Source organism: Carcharhinus amblyrhynchos, chromosome 6, assembly GCF_965287045.1.
Source record: "Carcharhinus amblyrhynchos chromosome 6, sCarAmb.v2.hapA, whole genome shotgun sequence".
In the NCBI taxonomy this organism is placed as follows: Eukaryota; Metazoa; Chordata; class Chondrichthyes; order Carcharhiniformes; family Carcharhinidae; genus Carcharhinus; species Carcharhinus amblyrhynchos.
The window spans coordinates 26914118-26933414 of NC_137329.1; the positions used below are offsets into that span (position 1 = coordinate 26914118).

General features: G+C 42.2%; 1 protein-coding gene across 2 annotated transcripts in view; it reads right to left on the bottom strand.

Moving 5' to 3' along the window:
- LOC145343772 (GTPase HRas) overlaps positions 1–19297 on the bottom strand; it is a 66242-nt gene that overhangs the window by 2253 nt on the left and 44692 nt on the right. For both annotated transcript variants that reach the window (XM_080190093.1, XM_080190092.1), the window contains exons 3-5: positions 18256–18434; positions 15204–15363; positions 11124–11249 (exon numbers count right to left, since the gene is read on the bottom strand). In XM_080190093.1, coding sequence (XP_080046219.1) covers positions 11130–11249; positions 15204–15363; positions 18256–18434 — 459 coding nt within the window. In that variant the 3' untranslated portion in view covers positions 11124–11129. The remainder of the gene's footprint in view (positions 1–11123; positions 11250–15203; positions 15364–18255; positions 18435–19297) is intronic.

Consider the following 19297-nt stretch of genomic DNA (forward strand, 5'->3'; position numbering starts at 1 on the left):
GGGAGCTTGTAGACGTATTGTACCTGGACTTTTAGAAAGCATTTGATAAGATGCTGCAAAGATTTTTTGCAGAAAATAAAAGCTTATGGTGAAGAGTAACATATTAGCATGGATAGAAGATTGGCTGGTTGGCAGAAACAGAGTATGCATAAATGGGTCATTGTCTGATTGGCAAGATGTGACAAGTGGACTACTAGACAGGTCACTGCTGCCGCCTCAACCTTTTACAATTTATGTCGATGATTATGAGGAGAGTGAAGACATGGTAGCTAAATTTGCAGATGAGACAAAGATAAGTAAGGAAGTATATTGTCACATGGATGGAAGTAGGTTGCAGATGGATATAGATACATTGAGTGAGTGGGCAAAAATCTGGCAGATGTATGTGGAAAAATGTGAAATTGTTCACTCTGGCAGGAAGAATACAAAAGCAGAGTATTACTTAAAATGGAGAACAACTGCAGAATTCCAGATCCAGACGGATCCAGATGTTCTCGTGCATGAGTCACAAAATTTTAGTATGCAGGTGCAGCAAGTAATTTAAGAAAACAAATTAATGCTATCCTTTTAAGAGGAATTGACCATAAAAGGATGTCGTGCTATGAATGGCGTGGGAGATGTCACATCCTGAATATTGTTTATAGCATTGGTCTCCTTATTAACGGAAGCATGTAAGTATATTCAAGGTGGCATGAGCCTTTCCAAAAGGAGTTTAGAAGAGTGAGAGGTGACTTGATTGAAGTGTACAAGATCCTGAATATTCTTTACAAGTGAATTTGGGAAAGATGTTTCCTGTTGTGGGTGAGTCCAGAATTAGGGGATACAGATTTAAAATTAGACCTTAAAGGACAGATGAGGAGGAATTTTGTCTCAGATGATTGTAAGGCTTTGGAATCTGCCTCAAAATGAGGCCATTGAATATTTTTAAGGCAGAGGTGGATTGATTCCCTTGGGTTGGAAGGGAGAAAGAGAGATGGAAATATAAAACTCCAAACACAAACAGATCTCTATCATCTTATAGAATGGTGGAACAGGCGCAAGGGACCGACAGGCCTAGTCCTATTTCATATGTTTGTATGCACTCACTTTCGACTTGTAGTCACTGCGGCAAGTAGCGAATGAAGCAGCCAATCTGCACACAGCAAGATCCCACAAGCAGTATTGCCTCTAACAGTACAGCATTCCCTCAGTACTGCCACTCTGACAGTGCAGAGTGGCAGAAACATCTTTCCCAAATTCACTTGTAAAGAATATTCAGGATCTTGTATACTTAATTATGGAGAATAGCTTTATATTCTAGATTTATGACTATGAAACCACCATCAATTATTGTAAAAAAAATCTGGCTCACTAATGTCCTTTAGGGAAGGAAATCTGCCATCTTTACCCAGTCAGGCCTACATGTGACTCTAGGCCCACAGCAATGTGGATGACTCTGAACTGCCCTGAGTTCAAGAGTAATTGGAATGGGCCACAAATGCTGCCTTGCCATCCCATAAAAATTAACAGACAAAATCAGGAAGTGACCTCTCACAATGAAGTGTGCTGGGTGACGTTATAAATCAAACTCAGCTCCACCTCAATCAATGATACAGGCAGGTGGCTCCCAACCAGTATGCCGCAAGAAATGGTGCAATTATACTGTGGCCATGGCTCAGAGCTCCGACTTATCAGACAGCAGTAATGGGCAGTGGGCCTTCCTGAATAAATGCAATGCAGAGCAGCCAAGATCCTGTCGTTTCCATAAGATTAAGCCCGTAATCTTTTGTCTTGGGAAATATAAAAAGACAATAACATTGATAATATTAAAAGGTACAACTGTCAAGATGAAGTTGTGTGAACTGAATGTTAAAGGATTGCTCGTGAATCAGGATGGCTCTCTCAAGATTTAAGAGATGGGACATACCTCAATGTCTTGAATTGACTGAGACATAAGCTGACCATTCTGTCTGTGATTTACTTTTCTGCACTTATAACCAATGATAGGGCAGCACGATAGCACAATGGTTAGCACTGCTGCCTCACAGCGCAAGGGACCTGAGTTCAATTCTGATCTAGGGTGTCCGTGTGGAATTTGCACATTCTCCCATTGTCTGTGTTTCCTCCCAAGCTGTGCAGGTTAAATGGATTGACTATGCTAAGTTGTCCCAACATGGGTAGGTTAGGTGTTCGGCCATGGAAAATGCGTGGGGTTAGGGGGAAATAGGGCCTGGGTAAGCTACTCTGTCAGAGAATTGGTGCTGATTCAATAGGCTGAATGGCCTCTTCGATACTGTAGGTATTCTATATTTAAGAATTGGTATGGCAAGCCGAGCAATAACCAATTCTAAAATTCCCTGTTGATAAATTTGACTTCAGATAAGTTGCATTGTTTCATATTTTCTGGAAAATTTCAGAAAAATAGCATAGTTGCTGAACTCGATAACTTGTACAGGTTTAATGGCAACTAAACCAAATTATGCTTAATAATCGCAGTGTAGAGTTTGATGAGATCCATTAACCCCAAAGGAATTCAAAACATGCACAATCTTCTGGCAAAGAAGTCAGTGCTAATAGTGACATACTAGGACTTCCAAAAATGTATTATGCTAAGAACAGGAAGCTATCACAAGCTTTTTACTGATACTTTGAATTCTGTGGCTAAAACAGAGTACAGCGTAGTCACCCATTTAAGGGCAAATGTGTCACCACTGCCTCAATTTAATTTCTCACGTTCCTTACAGCCACTGCAAAATGTGGGGAATGTGCTTCCACTCCCAAATTCAAATCACAGATTGAAAGCCAGCTGGGAACTGTGGTTCTCTGGTGGCAATACGTCAGTGTTGCCCTCCCTCCTTCCCCATCTCAGGCACTCCCTATAGTATCCCCTGGAATCCCTCAGGAATGTGAGAAACTAAATTGAGGTAGTGGTGACAGATTCGGCCTCAAATGGGTAACTACGCTGTACTCTGTTTTAGTGACACCTATGTCCCACAAATGAATAAGAAACATCAGGATTATTGTCCACCCGTTTCTGCATGTTTAGATCCTCACTCAGTTTACATCGCCCCATCAACCTGCACCCCCCGTCCAATTTATATTATTGACTTGTGTTGAACTTGTCTTTATTGGTGGTATTCTTATGAATTCTTCATGGTGCATGTAATTTATATCCACCAACCATTGTTTCAGGTATTTCCAAAAAGCTTTTCCTTAGTTAAAGTCACATACAAAGCAACTTTTATTGTAAAACTCTTTATAACAATTCACATTTGGCAGATATAACTACAAGGTCACTGGCATGCAGATTCGTAAACGTTGATTGTAAAGATATCGTGCAGCTCGTCTGGACACTAGTTCCGACTAGACTAGTCAAGAGTGAACAACAGAAAATAAAAGCATAGTGAGCAGCCTTAGAGGCATTGACATCTATTTTTAGGTTTAAATAGGCCACTAGTTGTAACTAATTAATTAAATTGCAACCTTGTAATATTCCAGCAGAAAGGCAGAGTGCTTCTCCAAATTCTAATGTCAGATTGTTAGTTTGCGGTGAGCAAGTTTGCTGGAAATCACTTGCTGTTTGCTTCCTATCGGACCAGCGTAGATTGCAGCAATTTTTAAAAAAAAATCACCGAACAGTTTAGGTCAATTTTCAGATCTATCAGAATCATTTTCCTCATTCTTATTTTTGAATATAACACTGTCAAATAATTTGCAAGTCACGGCTTGTAATATTTTCTTTCCCACCAATCGTGGCCTTGCTTGACTCAATTAGTCTCAATTTAAGGCGAGCATTTTCAAAACTATATATAAATATAATTTGACATTTGTTGCTGGTTGTGAAACCTCCTTCCCAAATTGCCTGAAATCATCAAACATCCATTGTGGAACCCAAAAATGTAGCAGGCACTAATGTTCTATCTTTATGGAGACTGGACACTGAATCACTGTATCCCTTGTACATGATTGTCGATTTTTAAAAAATTCTTTCATGGGACATGGGCATTGCTGGCAGGCCAACATTTATTGCCCATCCCTAGTTCCCTTATTCAGAAGGCAGTTGATAGTCAAATCACATTGCTGTGCCTCTAGAGTCACATATAAACCAGATAAGGTAAGAATGGCAGAATTCCTTCCCTAAAGGAAGTTAGTGAACCAGATGATGATTTTCTGACTATAGTTTCATGGTCATCAGTAGATTCTTAATTCCAGATAATTTTATTTCATTCGAATTCCACCATCTGCCATGACAGGATTCAAACCCGGGTCCCCAGAACATTAGACTATTAATCCAGAAACACTTAGTGATAATACCACTAGGCCGTTGCCTAGATTTACTACTACATTGTGAGCCATTGGTGAGCATTCAATTCAGCTGAATAAACACAGGCTTATGGTGGAACCGTTTGTCTCACTGAAGTGCACCATGTCACTGAAAAGGTTGGGAACCACTGATATAGGCCATAGGATTACCAAAGTTAAGTTTTCAATAACAGTAGATCAGGAGAACTTAAGAAATAGGAGCAGGAGTAGGCCATCTAGCCCTTCGAGCCTGCCCCGCCATTCAATAAGATCATGGCTGATCTGAAGTGGATCAGTTCCACTTTCTCCCCATAACCCTTAATTCCCTTGCCTACCAAAAACCTATCTACCCGTGTCTTAAATATATTTAGTGAGGTAGCCTCCACCACTTCAATGGGCAGCGAATTCCAGAGATTCACCACCCTTTGAGTGAAGTTGTTCCTCCTCAACTCCGTTCTAAACTGCTCCCCCCCCACCCCCCCTATCTTGAGGCTGTGCCCTCTAGTCCTGCTGTCCTTTGAGCGGGAATAATTTCTCTACCTCTACCCTATCCATCCCCTTCATTATCTTATACGTCTCTAAGATCCCCCCTCATCCTTCTAAACTCCAATGAGTACAAACCCAGTCTATTCAGCCTCTCTTCATAGTTCAACTCCCTCATCTCTGGCATCAGCCTAGTGAACCTCCTCCACACTCCTTCCAAGGCCAAAATATCCTTGCGCAAGTGCGGCGACCAAAACTGCACAGTACTCCAGCTACGGCCTCACCAGTGCCCTGTACAGCTGCAGCAAGAGACCTCCCTGCTTTTATATTCTATCCCCCTCGCTATAAAGGCCAGCATCCCATTTGCCTTCCTGATCACCTGCAGACTGGGTTTTTGCAACTCATGCACAAGGACCCCCAGGTCCCTTTGCACTGTAGCATGCTGCAGCTTTTTGCCCTTTAAATAGTAATCCCTCCTATCATTCCTGCCAAAGTGGATAACCTGAAGTATCTGATAGTGGCATAAGGGTCAGTAACGAGGGGGGCACAGATTTAAAATCATTGACAAAAGAACCAGAGGGGGTCAGGAGGAGAATTTTAAAAAATACACATGGACTGTTGAGACTCACTGTCTGAAAGGGCAGCTGATGCATGTCAATACAAGAAGGACCTGCATTTAGAAAGCACCTCTCATGAGCACTGGACAAGTCAAAGCACTTAACAGTGACTACACTTCAAACTGCAAGGAACTCAGCAGGCAGTTTGCACAACAGGCTCCCACAAACAGCAATGTGACCATGACCAGGTGGTGTGTTTTTCTGAGATGTTGATTGGCCAAGATATCAGGGAAAACTTCCTCTCTTTTGGAAATCGTGTCATGGGAGTTCTTAAACATCCAGCTGAGTTCAATGTATCATCTGAAAGATAGCATCTGACTGTGCAATACTCCCTCAATATTGCACTGGAAGGCATATACAACATTTAATTCATTTAATTAACGTTCAATTTAATCTTCAGAAAGAAAATTGGATAAAAACTTGAAATGGAAAAGTTCACAGGGTTGTGTAGAAAGAGTACAGTATGGGCTAACTGAACTATACTGACAAAGAGCCATTACAGAGCCAGGTTGAATGGCCCTGATGCTCAGGATTCTCAGATTCTTTATCATCTAACTACAGTATTCACTCTGCTCTGATGCTCCATCATGTGGTGACTTTTTGTATGTTCATTGATTACAGGTGACAAGACCTCTTACTTAGCAAGCACTTTCCAAGTCCACAGAGTGCTCCAAACCACTTGGAAGTAATGCAGTTGCTGAAGACTATTTCAGGTCATAAAAGAAGGTACAGCACAGGAACAGGCCCTTTGATCCTCCAAGCCTGTGCTGATAATGAGGACATAAGAACGAGGAGCTGGAGTAGGCCATCTGGCCCCTCAACCCTGCTCCACCATTCAAGATCATGGCTGATCATTTCATGGACTCAGCTCCACTTACCCACCCACTCACCATAAACCTCAACTTCTTCATTGTTTAAAAATTTATCATTGCTTTGAAAACATTCAATGAGGAAGCCTCAACTGCTTCACTGGGCAGGGAATTCCATAGGTTCATAGCCATTTGGGTGAAGTTCCTCTTCAACTTGGTTCTTATTTTGAAGCCATACCTGCTAGTTTAGTTTCATGATGCCCTAACTGAAAAAAACCTTCTGCCCTTACTCTGTCCATATCCCTCTATTTCCTCCCTATTCATGTATCTATCCAGATGCCTCTTAAATATTGTTAATGTGTCTCTGGCAGCACATTCCAGGCACCCACCACTCTGAAAAACTTCCTCCACACATCTTCCTTAAACTTTCCCCCTCTCACCTTCAACCTGTGCCCCCTTGTAATTGACACTTCCACCCTTGGAAAAAGCCTCTGACTATCCACTCTGTCTATGCCCCTCAATTTTAAATATCTTTATCAGGTCTCCCATCAGCCTATCTTTCCAGCAAAAACAATTCTAGTTCATTTAACCTCTCCTCATAACCAGCACCCTCAAGACACGGCAACATCCTGGTTAAACGTTTCTGCACTCTCTCCAAAGCTACCATGTCTTTCTGGTACTGTGGTGACCAGAACTGCACACAAATACTCCAAACGTAATCTAACCAAGGTTTTATATAGCTGCAACATGATTTCCCAACTCTTCTATGCAATGCCCCAGACAATGAAGGCAAGCATGCTATGTGCTTTCTTAATCACCTTGGCCACCTGTGTTGCCCCTTAGGGAACTGCTGATCTGCATGCCCAGATCCCTCTATGTTAATGTTATATGGCAACTAATTTAAACTCCCACAGATGACAATGGGCAGCAAGACTCCACACTGGCTCCAGTGCCTCAATCTTATTCACTCCCTCAGTGCTGCTCCACACCCAAAAATGCAGCACATGCTCAGTGCTGTCACCCACCACCCCCAACACCACCCTCCCCCACCTCCTGACAATGCAGCACTCCCTTATACTTCCCCCATCCCCAATTGTGCAGCACTCCCTCAGTACTGCCCCCACGAACAACAGTACTCATGTACTCTTCCAGCAGTAGTGCTTCCAATAGTGCAACGCTCCTTCACTGCTCTCCACCGCCCACCTGTTTCCCCCACCCTCCCCAACAGCACAGCACTCCCTCAGTACCTCTTCCATCCCTACGATAGTGCTCCCTCAGCACTACTCCCGCTCTAAGGCACAACACTCCCTCAGTGCTACTCCCCCACCTGACGGTGCGGCGCTCCCTCAGCGCTCCTCCCCCATCCCTGACAGTGCTGCACTGTCAGTCCAGATTTTGTGCTCAAGTCTTTAGAGTGGGACTTTAAATGACCTGTGACACAAAGCCAAGACTGACACTGTGACATACTTGTTTGAGGATAAACAGAATTTTCTCACAATAAATGTGGTACAGATGCATTCATGGCGTGATTCATGAGGTCACTGAGGGTCTGAAATTGAGGCTATGATTTTGTAGCAACTAATCCCATCACCAGGAATTTGGTTTTACAGTGTCTTTAACTTTATCACAACATTCCAAACACTGACCAAGCTCAGAGGAACGGAAGGAGATATTAGAACAGGAGGAGTTTAGGAAATGAATTTCAGAGGTCAGGGCCGAGGCAGCTGAAGGCACGGCCACCAGAGGAGGAGTGATTAAAATTGGGGTTAAGAGGCTGGAATTATTGGAGTGCAGATAGCTCAGAGGATTGTGGAGCTGGAGGAGATTAGAGAGATAAGGCAATGGAGAAATTTGTAAAATTGGCTGCTGTTTGGCAAAGCTCAATGTAGATCAGTGAGGACAGGGGTGATGGGACTGAGAGATACATGAATAGGGAGGGTTACAATAGTGGCAGCTGAGATTCGGCTGAATGTGGGAGGTTAGCTAGAAAAGTGTATTGGAATAGTCAAGTCTAGAGTTGGCAAAGGCACGGGCAAGGGCTTCAGCAGTATACTATGATGGGTGGCACAGTGGTTAGCATTGTTGCCTCTTGTATACATCAGTGATGAGGAAAGACTGTAGAGAGAGATAATCAGCCATGGATATTCAAGAACATAAAGGAGGATATCAAATTGAAAGAAAATGCATACAAAGTGGTAAAGATTAGTGGGAAACTCGAGGATTGGGAAATCTTTAAAGATCAACAGAAAGCCATGAAAAAAGCTATAAACAAAGTAAGATGGATTATGAGTGTAAATTGACAATATAAAAACAGATAGCAAAGATTTCTACAAATATATAAAATGAAAAAGTGGCAAAGTAAACATTGGTTCTTTAGAAGATGAGAAGGGAGATGTAATAATTGGAAAATGAGAAAATGGCTGAGGCATTGAACAGGTATTTTGTGTAGTTCTTCACTGTGGAACACAAATAACATGCCAAAAATTGATGACAGGAAGGCTAATGGTAGGTGAGAATCTAGAAACTATGAAAAAAGAGGTAGTGTTGGGCAAGCTAATGTGGCTAAAGATAGACAAGTCTCCTGGCCCTGATGGAATGCATCCCAGGGTAATAAGAGATGGCAGGGGAAATAGCAAATGCACTAGTAATTTACCAAAATTCGCTGGATCTGGAGTGGTTCCCGCAGGTAGGAAAACAGTAAATGTGACACCACTTTAAAAAAAAAAGAGGTAGACAAAAGGTGGTACCTATAGACCAGTTAGCTTAAATTCAAGTATCTTCCCTACTACAGAAGTTATCAAGGAAGAAATAGCAAGAATCTGGATATAAATTGTCCCATTGGGTACGACGCAGTATAGGTTCATGAAGGGAAGATCATGTTTGACTAATTTGGTGGAATTCTTTGAAAACGCTACATGTGCAGTGGCCAATGGGGAACCTGTGGACGTGGTGTATCTGGATTCCCAGAATGCATTTGACAACGTGCCACACCAAAGACTGCTGCATAGATAAAAGGTGCACAGTATTACGGGTAATGTATTAGCATGGATAAAGGATTGGTTAACTAACAAAGCAAACAGTGGGGGTAAATGTGTGTTTTTCTGCTTGGCAATCAGTGGTTAGTGGTGTGCCTCAATTGGTATGCCAATTGCGGTCAGTGTTGGGACTGCAATTGTTTACAATTTACATAGATGATTTGGAATTGGAGAGCAAGTGTAGTGTGGCAAAATTCGCAAATGACACTAAGATGAGTGGTAGAGCAAAGTATGCAGAGGCTGCTGAAAGTCTGCAAAGGGATATAGATAATCTAAGAGAAGGTGAGGGTCTGGCAGATGGAGTACAATTTTGATAAATGAGATCTCATCCATTTTTGGTAGGAATAACAGCAATATGGACTATTATTTAAATGGTAAAAAAAATGCAGCATGCTGTTATGCAGAGGGACCTGGGTGTCCTTGTGCAAGAATCACAAGGAGTTGGTTTGCAGGTGCAGCAGGTAATTAAGGTGGCAAACAGAATTTCATCTTTCATTGCTAGAGGGATGGAGTTTAAAAACAATGTTGTATAAGGTGCTGGTGAGGCCACACCTGGAGTACTGTGTACAGTTTTGTTCTCCTTATTTGGAGAAGGATATACTGGCACTGGAGGGGGTGCAGAGGAGATTCGCCAGGTTGATTCTGAAGTTGAAAGGGTTGGCTTATGAGGAGAGACTGAGGCTATACTCAGAATTCAGAAAAATGACGAGAGACCTTATAGAAAAGAAAGATTATGAAGGGAATAGATACAATAGAAATAAGGAAATTGTTTCCACTGGCAGGTGAAACTAGAACTAGAGGGCATGGCCTCAAAATAAGGGAGAGGAGATTTAGGACCGAGTTGAGGAGGAACTTCTTCATAATTCCCTGCCCAGTGAAGCAGTTGAGGCTACTTCATTGAATGTTTTTAAGGATAGATACATTTTTGAACAGTAAAGGAATTAAGGGCTAAGTGGAGCTGAATCCACAAAAAGATCAGCCATGATCTTATTGAATGGCAGATGAGGCTTGAGGGGCAAGACGGCCACCTCCTGCTCATGTTCAACACCAGGGTCCTGGATTCATTTCCAGCCTTGGGTGACTGTTTGTCTGGAGTTCGTACGCTCTCCCATCTGCATGGGTTTCCTCCCACAGTGTAGGTTAGGTGGATTAGCCATGCTAAATTGCCCTTTGTATCCCAAGATATGTAGATTAGGGGGATTGCGTGGGGTTGTAGGGATGGGCAAGAGGGGGTCCTTGATAATAAATGCTCTGTGTCGGAGAGTCAGTGTAGACTCAATGGGCCAAATGACTTCCGTCTGTATTGTTGGAATCCTCTGGTGAGCCAAGGCAGGGGCGGAGTTGGGAAATGATAGGAGGTGGAAATGGGCGGTGTGCATGTGTGGTTGGAAGCTCACATCAGGGTCAGATGTGGTTGCAAACAAGTGTGTTCAATCTCATAGTTGCCAATGGGAGGGATGGAGGCAGTGGCTTGGGAACAGAAGGTGAGGGAACCAAAAACAACTGCTTCCAATTTATTTGAAGCATTTTCTTCGTATAAAATTTGGATGGCAGACAAGCAGCCGGAATGATCGGAAGCTGTGGAAATAATAACAGTGATGAGATGGAGTTGGATGTTGTCAGTGTATGTATGGAACTGGACTCATTTTCAGATGATACCACTGAGGGGCAGTGTGCGAATGGGAAATAGGAAAAGAATAGAGAGCACAAGCCTTGAATCTCAAATTGCTGGATATTGTAGAGAAGTCCACACAGTGCAAGTGAAATAGTAGGCAAAATACCTGTGTGATAAACATGAGACAGAGCTAAGGAAAATTGAGAAGGTAGAGGATATCACCTTCAGAGAGACTAGCAGCAAATCCTAAGTGTTCCCAATACTTGGGGTGAATCAGACTTACCAGAGGTCACAATATCACGCATTTACAGTTGTTACAGTCTTGTCCACTATCATCTGGTGGATTAGATTTCCTCACTTTATGTTGACTGATCTCACGGACTAAGGTGTAAAAAGCATCCTCCACTCCCTGAAACACAAATCCCGCTGGTTAGGAAAAAAATCTTACGCACGTGCTAACTGGAGGCTTTACGAAGACAGTACAGAAAGAGGCCATTTGGAAGTTACTGTTGAATTTGCTTCCACCACCCTGTCAGGCAGCCCTTCCCAACCATAACGCTGATTATAAGAACATAAGAACATAAGAACATAAGAAATAGGAGCAGGAGTAGGCCATCTGGCCCCTCGAGCCTGCCCCGCCATTCAACAAGATCATGGCTGATCTGTCGTGGCTCAGTTCCACTTTCCCGCCCTCTCCCCATAACCCTTAATCCCCTCTCTTATCAAAAACCCATCAACCCGCTTCTTAAAAATATTTAGCGAGGCAGCCTCCACCACTTCAACGGGCAGAGAATTCCAGAGATTCACCACCCTTTGAGTGAAGAAGTTCCTCCTCAACTCCGTTCTGAACTGCCCCCCCTTTATCTTGAGGCTGTGCCCCCTAGTCCTACTGTCTTTTTTGAGCGGGAAGAGTCTTTCCACCTCTATCCTATCCATCCCATTCATCATCTTATACGTCTCAATGAGATCTCCCCTCATTCTTCTAAACTCTAACGAGTACAAGCCTAGTTTATTCAGCCTCTCCTCATAGCTCAACCCCCTCAACTCCGGTATCAGCCTAGTAATGTTTAAATTAAAGCCACCTTCCCTCTTGCTCTTTTATTAGTTAACTCGCACCTTCGGAATACTGATCCTAGATCCTGTGGAAACAGTTTATTAAATTTATCCGAACCCCACGTCACTTTGAACTCTTGTTACCTGTGGACGTAGCTTTCTGTACTTCACTACCCCAGCCTCATCACTGGCTGGACTAAGTAACCTCACAAAAGATTCACATCTTCGGATCGAAAAGGTGGGTCGAGAAGAGGGAGACACTTCACAGTAAAATTGGGCTCAAAACATTAACTCTATTCTTCTGGCAACAGATGCTGAATTTTTCCAGCGTTTTCTGCCTTCAAATCCTAAAGCCCCCGAAACACAAACTCGACTAATCCTCCATCATTGCATCCTGACATTTCTTAGATCAAACAGAAGTGCATTGAAATTATTTCTTTCATTCATGGGCAGTGAACATGCAACAAGGCCAGCATTAATTCCTCATCTCCAATTACTCCCAAGATAGCGGAAATCGCTACACTTCATATGTAGGTACACCCACAGTGCTGTTAGGGAGGGATTTCCAGGATTTTGACAGGTGACAGTGAAGCAATGGCAACGTACTTCCAAGTCAGGATTGTGGGGGGCTTGAAGAGGAACTTGCAAGTGCTGGTGTTCCCACACATCTGCTGCCATTGTCCTTTTAGATGGTAACAGCTGTAGATTTGAAAGATGCTGTCTAAGGAGCCTTGGTAAGTTGCTGCATTGCATCATGCAGATGATACACACATACCACTGTGTAAGCGGAGGAAGGAGTGAATATTTTAAAGGTGATGGATGGGATGCCAAATCAGTTGTCCTGTATGGTGTAAACTTGTGTTGTTGGAGCTATACCCATCCAGGCAAATGGAAAGCATTGCATTACTTTCCTGACTTGTGCCTTGTAGAGTTAATTGACACAGAATTCTCAGACTCTGATCTGATCTCATGATTATGGTATTTTGAATTTCTGGTCAAACTGTGTCCTGACCCAGAATCATCCTTCTTAACAAATTGTACACCTCCCTCCGGGTAAATACCTTAGTTTCACCTTCCAGTCCAAGATAGCAATGAGCATAGCAGTAACAGACTGAAATTACATGACAGATGCAATGGTACACAGAAAGAATGAGAAATAATATAAACAGAATGGTAAGTTCTTAAAGGGATTTCAAGAATTGGGAGTCAATGTATTCAAATCTTTGAAGGTGGCAAGATAGGTTGAGAAGTTTGAAGAATATGGTTCTTGGTTTTAGAAATAAAAGGAGTGGGGTGCAACAAGTCACACTAAACCTTTCTGCAGTTGGAGTAGTAATCAGGGGAAGTAAGCATAGTGGTTAAGAACTAATGATCGGGAGAAGTGTTGAAATTCCCCATGGCAGCTGGGAAATTTCAATTCAGAATTTAAAGTTAAAGTTTATTTATTTGTCACTAGTCTGACATTAACTCTGCAATGAAGTTACTGTGAAAATTCAATGAATTACATAAAATCTCAGTAACAGTGTCCATGAAACTACTGAATATTTAAAAACCCCAACAGATTCCCTGAAGTTACCTTTGAGGGAAGAGAAATCTACTGTCCTCATTCAGTAAGGTAATGACTTCTGGCTTATAACCAAGTCATTCACTTGCATTCAAGAAGGCAGCTGACCCCCATCTTCTCAGACAGATCAGCCATGATCTTATTGAATGGCGGGGCAGGCTCGAAGGGCTAGATGGCCTACTCCTGCTCCTATTTCTTATGTTCTTGTGTTCAATGGTGCTTATATTCTGACCTGAAATGTGAACTCTCTCTCCTCCGATACTGCTCAACTTACTGAATATTTCCAGCATTTGTTTTTATTTCTAGCTTCTGAATTACTGTGCTCTTCAAGAGTAAAGATTGTTTTAGGACTTGGGAAAAGAGCATTGGGATTTGATGTATAGCAAGAACATACGGAATTAGTAGTAGGAGGAGTAGACCACATGGTCTATCAAACCTGCCCAATTTATTTGCTTTTTTATATTTGATGGGATGAGTGTGCCGCTGGCTGGGTCAGTAATGGTGACCACGTTATCACAAGGTCAGCCAGTTCATTAATACCCTTCGGGGTAAGAAATCTGCCGTCCTCTCTAGTCTGGCCTAAAATGTGACTCCTGCATAGCTAAGAGTAGACAAAATAAACTTTTCCCCTTGGTGCATGGATCAATTGCTAGGGAGTGTAAAGTTACAGTAAAGGGGCAGGAGACTTAGACAGGATGTGAGGAAAAGCTTCTACATGCAGAGGGTGGGAGTCTGGAAGTCACTGGCTAAAAAGGATAATAGAGGCAGAGACCCTCATAACATTCAAGTAGTATTTAGATGTTCACTTGCAATGCCAAGGCACACAAGACTATGGACCAAGTGCTGCAAAATAGGATTAAAATAGTTAAGTGGTTGTTTTTGACTAGCACAGACATGGGATGAAGGGCCTTTTCTGTGCTGTAGACTTCCGACTCCAGACCCACAGTTCCCTTCAAAATGGCAGTTCAAGGGCAATTTGGAATGGGTGCTGGCCCAGCCAGCAATGCCTACATCCCATGAATGAATGTAAACCACTATACACTTCCCACCAACTCCACTACTCTGCATTGTCCCTTAAACTAATTTTGTACATCCATTAATTTTGCTCAACTCTACTTTATCACATAGCCTTTGTACTTCCTCAATCTCGAATAGGGGATCAAAACATAGTTTTTGGTTAGCCTCTATCAGGCAGATCTGGGAATGATCATCCAGAGTGGCAGAACTTGTATCATATATAATGCAGTGTAATAACCCAAGGCAATTCACAGGTGCTTTGTCAAGCACAACTTAACTCTCAGCCATACAAAGAGATCAAAATCTTGTCCTCAAAAGGGAGGTTTAAATGAGACAGAAGCAGAGTTTCAGGGAGAAAACCTCAGTGCTTGGGGACCCAGACAGCTGCAGGCATTGCCTGGAACAAATCAGGTTTTTCAACAAACCACAGGGCTGGAAGAGATTAGAGATAGGAGGAAGACGGGCCATGGGAGATTTGAAAAGAAGGATGAAAAGTTTAAAATCAAGCTGCTTATGGAACAAAAAAAACCAAATGTAGGTTAACAAGCAACAGGCAGGGGTGACAGGAGAACAAGTTCGCAAACGGGCAAGTTTTGGGTGAGCTCAATTGTACAACCCACGAGCTAAAAAAGAGAAGTGGAACCTAGTAATAACACTTCCACAATGAGCACTAAATGAAGACTAAAAGCAATGGACGCTCGATTAGATTGATCATAGACAGCCTCTTACCTGTCTGGTTTTGGCAGAGGTTTCAATGTAAGGAATGCCGTAACTCCGAGCCAGGTCTTGGGCTTGCCGAGTCTCCACAGTTCGGGCTGGCAGATCACACTTGTTTCCCACCAAAACCATTGGGACGTCATCCGAATCTTTCACCCTTTTTATCTGCTCTCTGCAAAGACACAGGAAGCCTCTGATAGGGAGCAGTACTCTTCAAAAAAACTGACTTTGCCGTGACGCTTAATGCCATTAAGGATGCATCACATGGATATGGAATGACTGAATCTAACAGAACAGAAGATGGCCATTCTGCCCATTGTACTTGTGCCAACTCTTTTAAAGAGTGAGTCCACCAATCACATTCCTTTGGTCATTGCCCAATAGTCTGCAAATATTGTCCCTGTTGAAAGTTATTATTGAAACTGCTTTCACCAGCATTTCAGGAAGTGCCTTCCAGAACACAGCAACTCACTGCCTTTTTTCAAAAAAATCTGACCATCACCCTTGTGGCTCTTTTGCCAAATAACTTAAAATCGGTGTTCTCCACTTCTTGCCATTAAAGAAAGAAAATGTTAAGAGTTTCCTGGTTTGGAGTTTTTCGTTGGTAAGCATGTTTGTTTTCCCTTGGTGCATTGTCTACACCAAGCATCATATGATAAGGTATCACAGCAAGTATGATCTGTGACAAAAAGGAACAGCGTACACCAGAAAAAAGGTCAGAGAAAGGAAAAAAGTGGTAAAAAATACAGAATTAAAGGCTCTTTATCTAAATGCACACAATTCGTAACAAAATGGACAGACGATAGCTCAAATAGAAATAACGAGTATGATGTTTGCAATTGCTATCATACGTTGCCAAGTGACCATGGCTGGGACCTGAATCCTGAGGAAATTTTTGACACCACGGAAGGAAAGGAAGAAAGGAAAATGATGGTGCGGTATGTCTGTTGACCAAAAATGAGATCAGTACAATAATGAAAAATGATCTTGGTTAGGACCATCATGTATGGATGGAGGCAGAAATAGCAAGTGAAAGAAGCCACTGGTAGGAGCGGTTTAAAGGTTTCCTGGCAGTAGTTCACTTTAGGACAGAACAAGTCAGGAAATAATGGTGCTTGTCAGAAATGCATGACCATATTTGCAGGGGTTTTTTAAAAAGGTAGCCAGAGTGCATTTGGGACCATTTCTTAGAACAATTGATCTGTAACCAACCGGGAATAGTGTTAGATCTGGTCATATGTATTGAGACAAGATTAGTGATGACACAGTGAAGGATCCTCCAGGCAAGACAGAGCACAACATGCAAAGATTCCACATTCAGTTTGAGGGTGAGAAATTGGACCTGAAACTAGTGTTTTCAATTTAAATAAAAGATATTATGAGGGTGAGGACAAGCGTTGACTATAGTAGACTGTGAAAATGGGTTAAATGGTAAAGGTGGTAGAGAAGCAGTCAAATATATTTCATAACTCTCAAAAGATTATTCTAGTAAGAAAGACTCTTAAGATGTAGCACCCGTAGCTAAGGAAGTAAAGGATGGCATCAGACTGAGAAAAGATGTACAATACTTATTGGGTGGGAGGGAGGGTAACTGATAGTAAGAGCTTCTGCAAATATGTAAAAAAAGAGTAATTAATAGTGTTACCCCTTTACAGGGTGTGACTGGGGAATTAATGTGAAACAAGAAAATAGAAGAGACTTGCTATCTGTCTTCTCAGTAGAAGACCCAGAAAGCATTCTAAGAACAGTGGAAAAGCAGGAGGTTGCAAAAGGAACAACCAGGTCATTAGGAGAAGTAACAGGACTAAAGGCTAACAAGTTCTGTATACCTGGTGGCATTTATCTTAGGGCATTGGTGAGGCCGCAACTGGAGTACTGTGTGCAGTTTTGGTCGCCGTACTTACGCAAGGATATTTTGGCCTTGGAGGGAGTGCAGAGGAGGTTTACTAGGCTGATACCGGAGTTGAGGGGGTTGAGCTATGAGGAGAGGCTGAATAAACTAGGCTTGTACTCGTTAGAGTTTAGAAGAATGAGGGGAGATCTCATTGAGACGTATAAGATGATGAATGGGATATATAGGATAGAGGTGGAGAGGCTCTTCCTGCTCAGAAAGGACAGTAGGACTAGGGGGGCACAGCCTCAAGATAAAGGGGGGGGGGGGGTTAGAACGGAGTTGAGGAGGAACTTCTTCACTCAAAGGGTGGTGAATCTCTGGAATTCTCTGCCCGTTGAGGTGGTGGAGGCTGCCTCGCTAAACATTTTTAAGACGCGGGTTGATGGGTTTTTGATAAGCGAGGGGATTAAGGGTTATGGGGAGAGGGTGGGAATGTGGAACTGAGCCAGGACAGATCAGCCATGATCTTACTGAATGGCGGGGCAGGATCGAAGGGCTGGATGGCCTACTCCTGCTCCTATTTCTTATGTTCTATTATGTTCTTATGAAAAGGAAGTGGCTGCAGGAATAATGGATGTATTAGTTGCAATTTTCCAAAATTCCCTAGATTTTGGGAAGGTCCCAGTGCATTGGAAAACTTGCAAATGTGATACCACTATTCAAGAAAGACATAGTAAGACAGTCTCCTTCTTACAGGAAAGTGGCGCCATGATTAGATCAGCCATTTCTTATGATGCATTCTATCATGTCTAAACAAGCAGAATGCAGGACTTAAAAATGAGATCCCAATATACCGCCTTTGAAAACCCACTTCACCTAAAGGCCACTCAGTCTTTACTCTGTTAACAGCTTAAGAACTATTTAAATAATTTGATCCAAAAACATTGCAGAAGTCTTTTTGCTTAATTGTATTCAAATTGATGAGAGTGCGCAACTGGCTGGTTTAAAGATAGCAAATAGACATGTGTTCACTTGTTCTAATCTTGTGTATAGTGGAACAAAAAGCCAACAGGTCTATGCAGATGAGCTACACACGAGTATCCTCTATTTTAATAATCCCAACAGCAGAAACAGAGCCACCATTTTTTCTTCAAGGTCCTATTGCCCTTCTCTATGTATTTGCCTTCCTGTGGAGGTTATGGAAAGGACTAAACATACAGCAACACCAACCTGTACTGATGAATATCTTCAAATGATTTGGTGTTGTTGATTGCAAAGACACACAGGAAACCTTCCCCTGTCCTCATGTATTGGTCTCTCATGGCACTGTACTCCTCTTGACCTGCCGTGTCCAGAATGTCCAACAAACATGTCTCCCCATCAATAACTACCTGCTTTCTATAGGAATCCTGCAATTGGAAAAAATATATAAACAAGTCAGATTTGGTGATCTGGGTATCCACCTTGCACTGATTGGTAGCCACTTTAATAAGAGAATATTTCAATTATAACTAATAAATGTTGGTTAATTTACATTCTTGTATTTTAAATATAACACAAAAGGAAAAAGGGGAACAGTTTACTGTCAGGGAAAAATAATTCTGTCACTTGCAGTTTGAGTTTTATGTATAAATATAGCTTTCAGCATAGGTTGCCCTGGTAACCAGCAGGATAGTTCCTGCACGTGTTATTCTGTACTTGCTTCTCATAAGCTTTCTTTGGAACAAGAGTGGTATTATTTTAGGGATTTGTTTTGTGAAATACAATTTGCAATAAAATTGATAAACAGAATTGTGAAAGGGCTGGCAAGATATGAACATACAAAACTAGGAACAGGAGGTGTAGGCCATTTGACCCCTTGAACCTGGTCTGCCATTCAATAAGATCATGGCTGATCTAATTGTGGCCTTGGCTTCACATTTCATCTATCTCCCGACAATCTTGGAGGTCAAAATCAGAAGTGGTCCAAAACTGTGAAACTGGGTTTGATGTATGATGGAGATTCAGATTTGTATTGTTCAAAGCTGAAAGATACAGATTTTTAAATCAGCAAGGAAACCAAGCATTATGGGGATAAAAGGGGAAAATGGAATGAGGATCATCATACCAGATCAGTCATGATCTCATTAAATGGCAGAGCAGACACGATGGGCCAAATGATCTACTCCTGCTCCATCTTATGGTCACTCAGAAAGGAGCGATCACCAGAAGATCACTTGAAGCTTTCAGATTCTTGATATCCAAGTACTCCACTTGGATTAGTTCAAATATG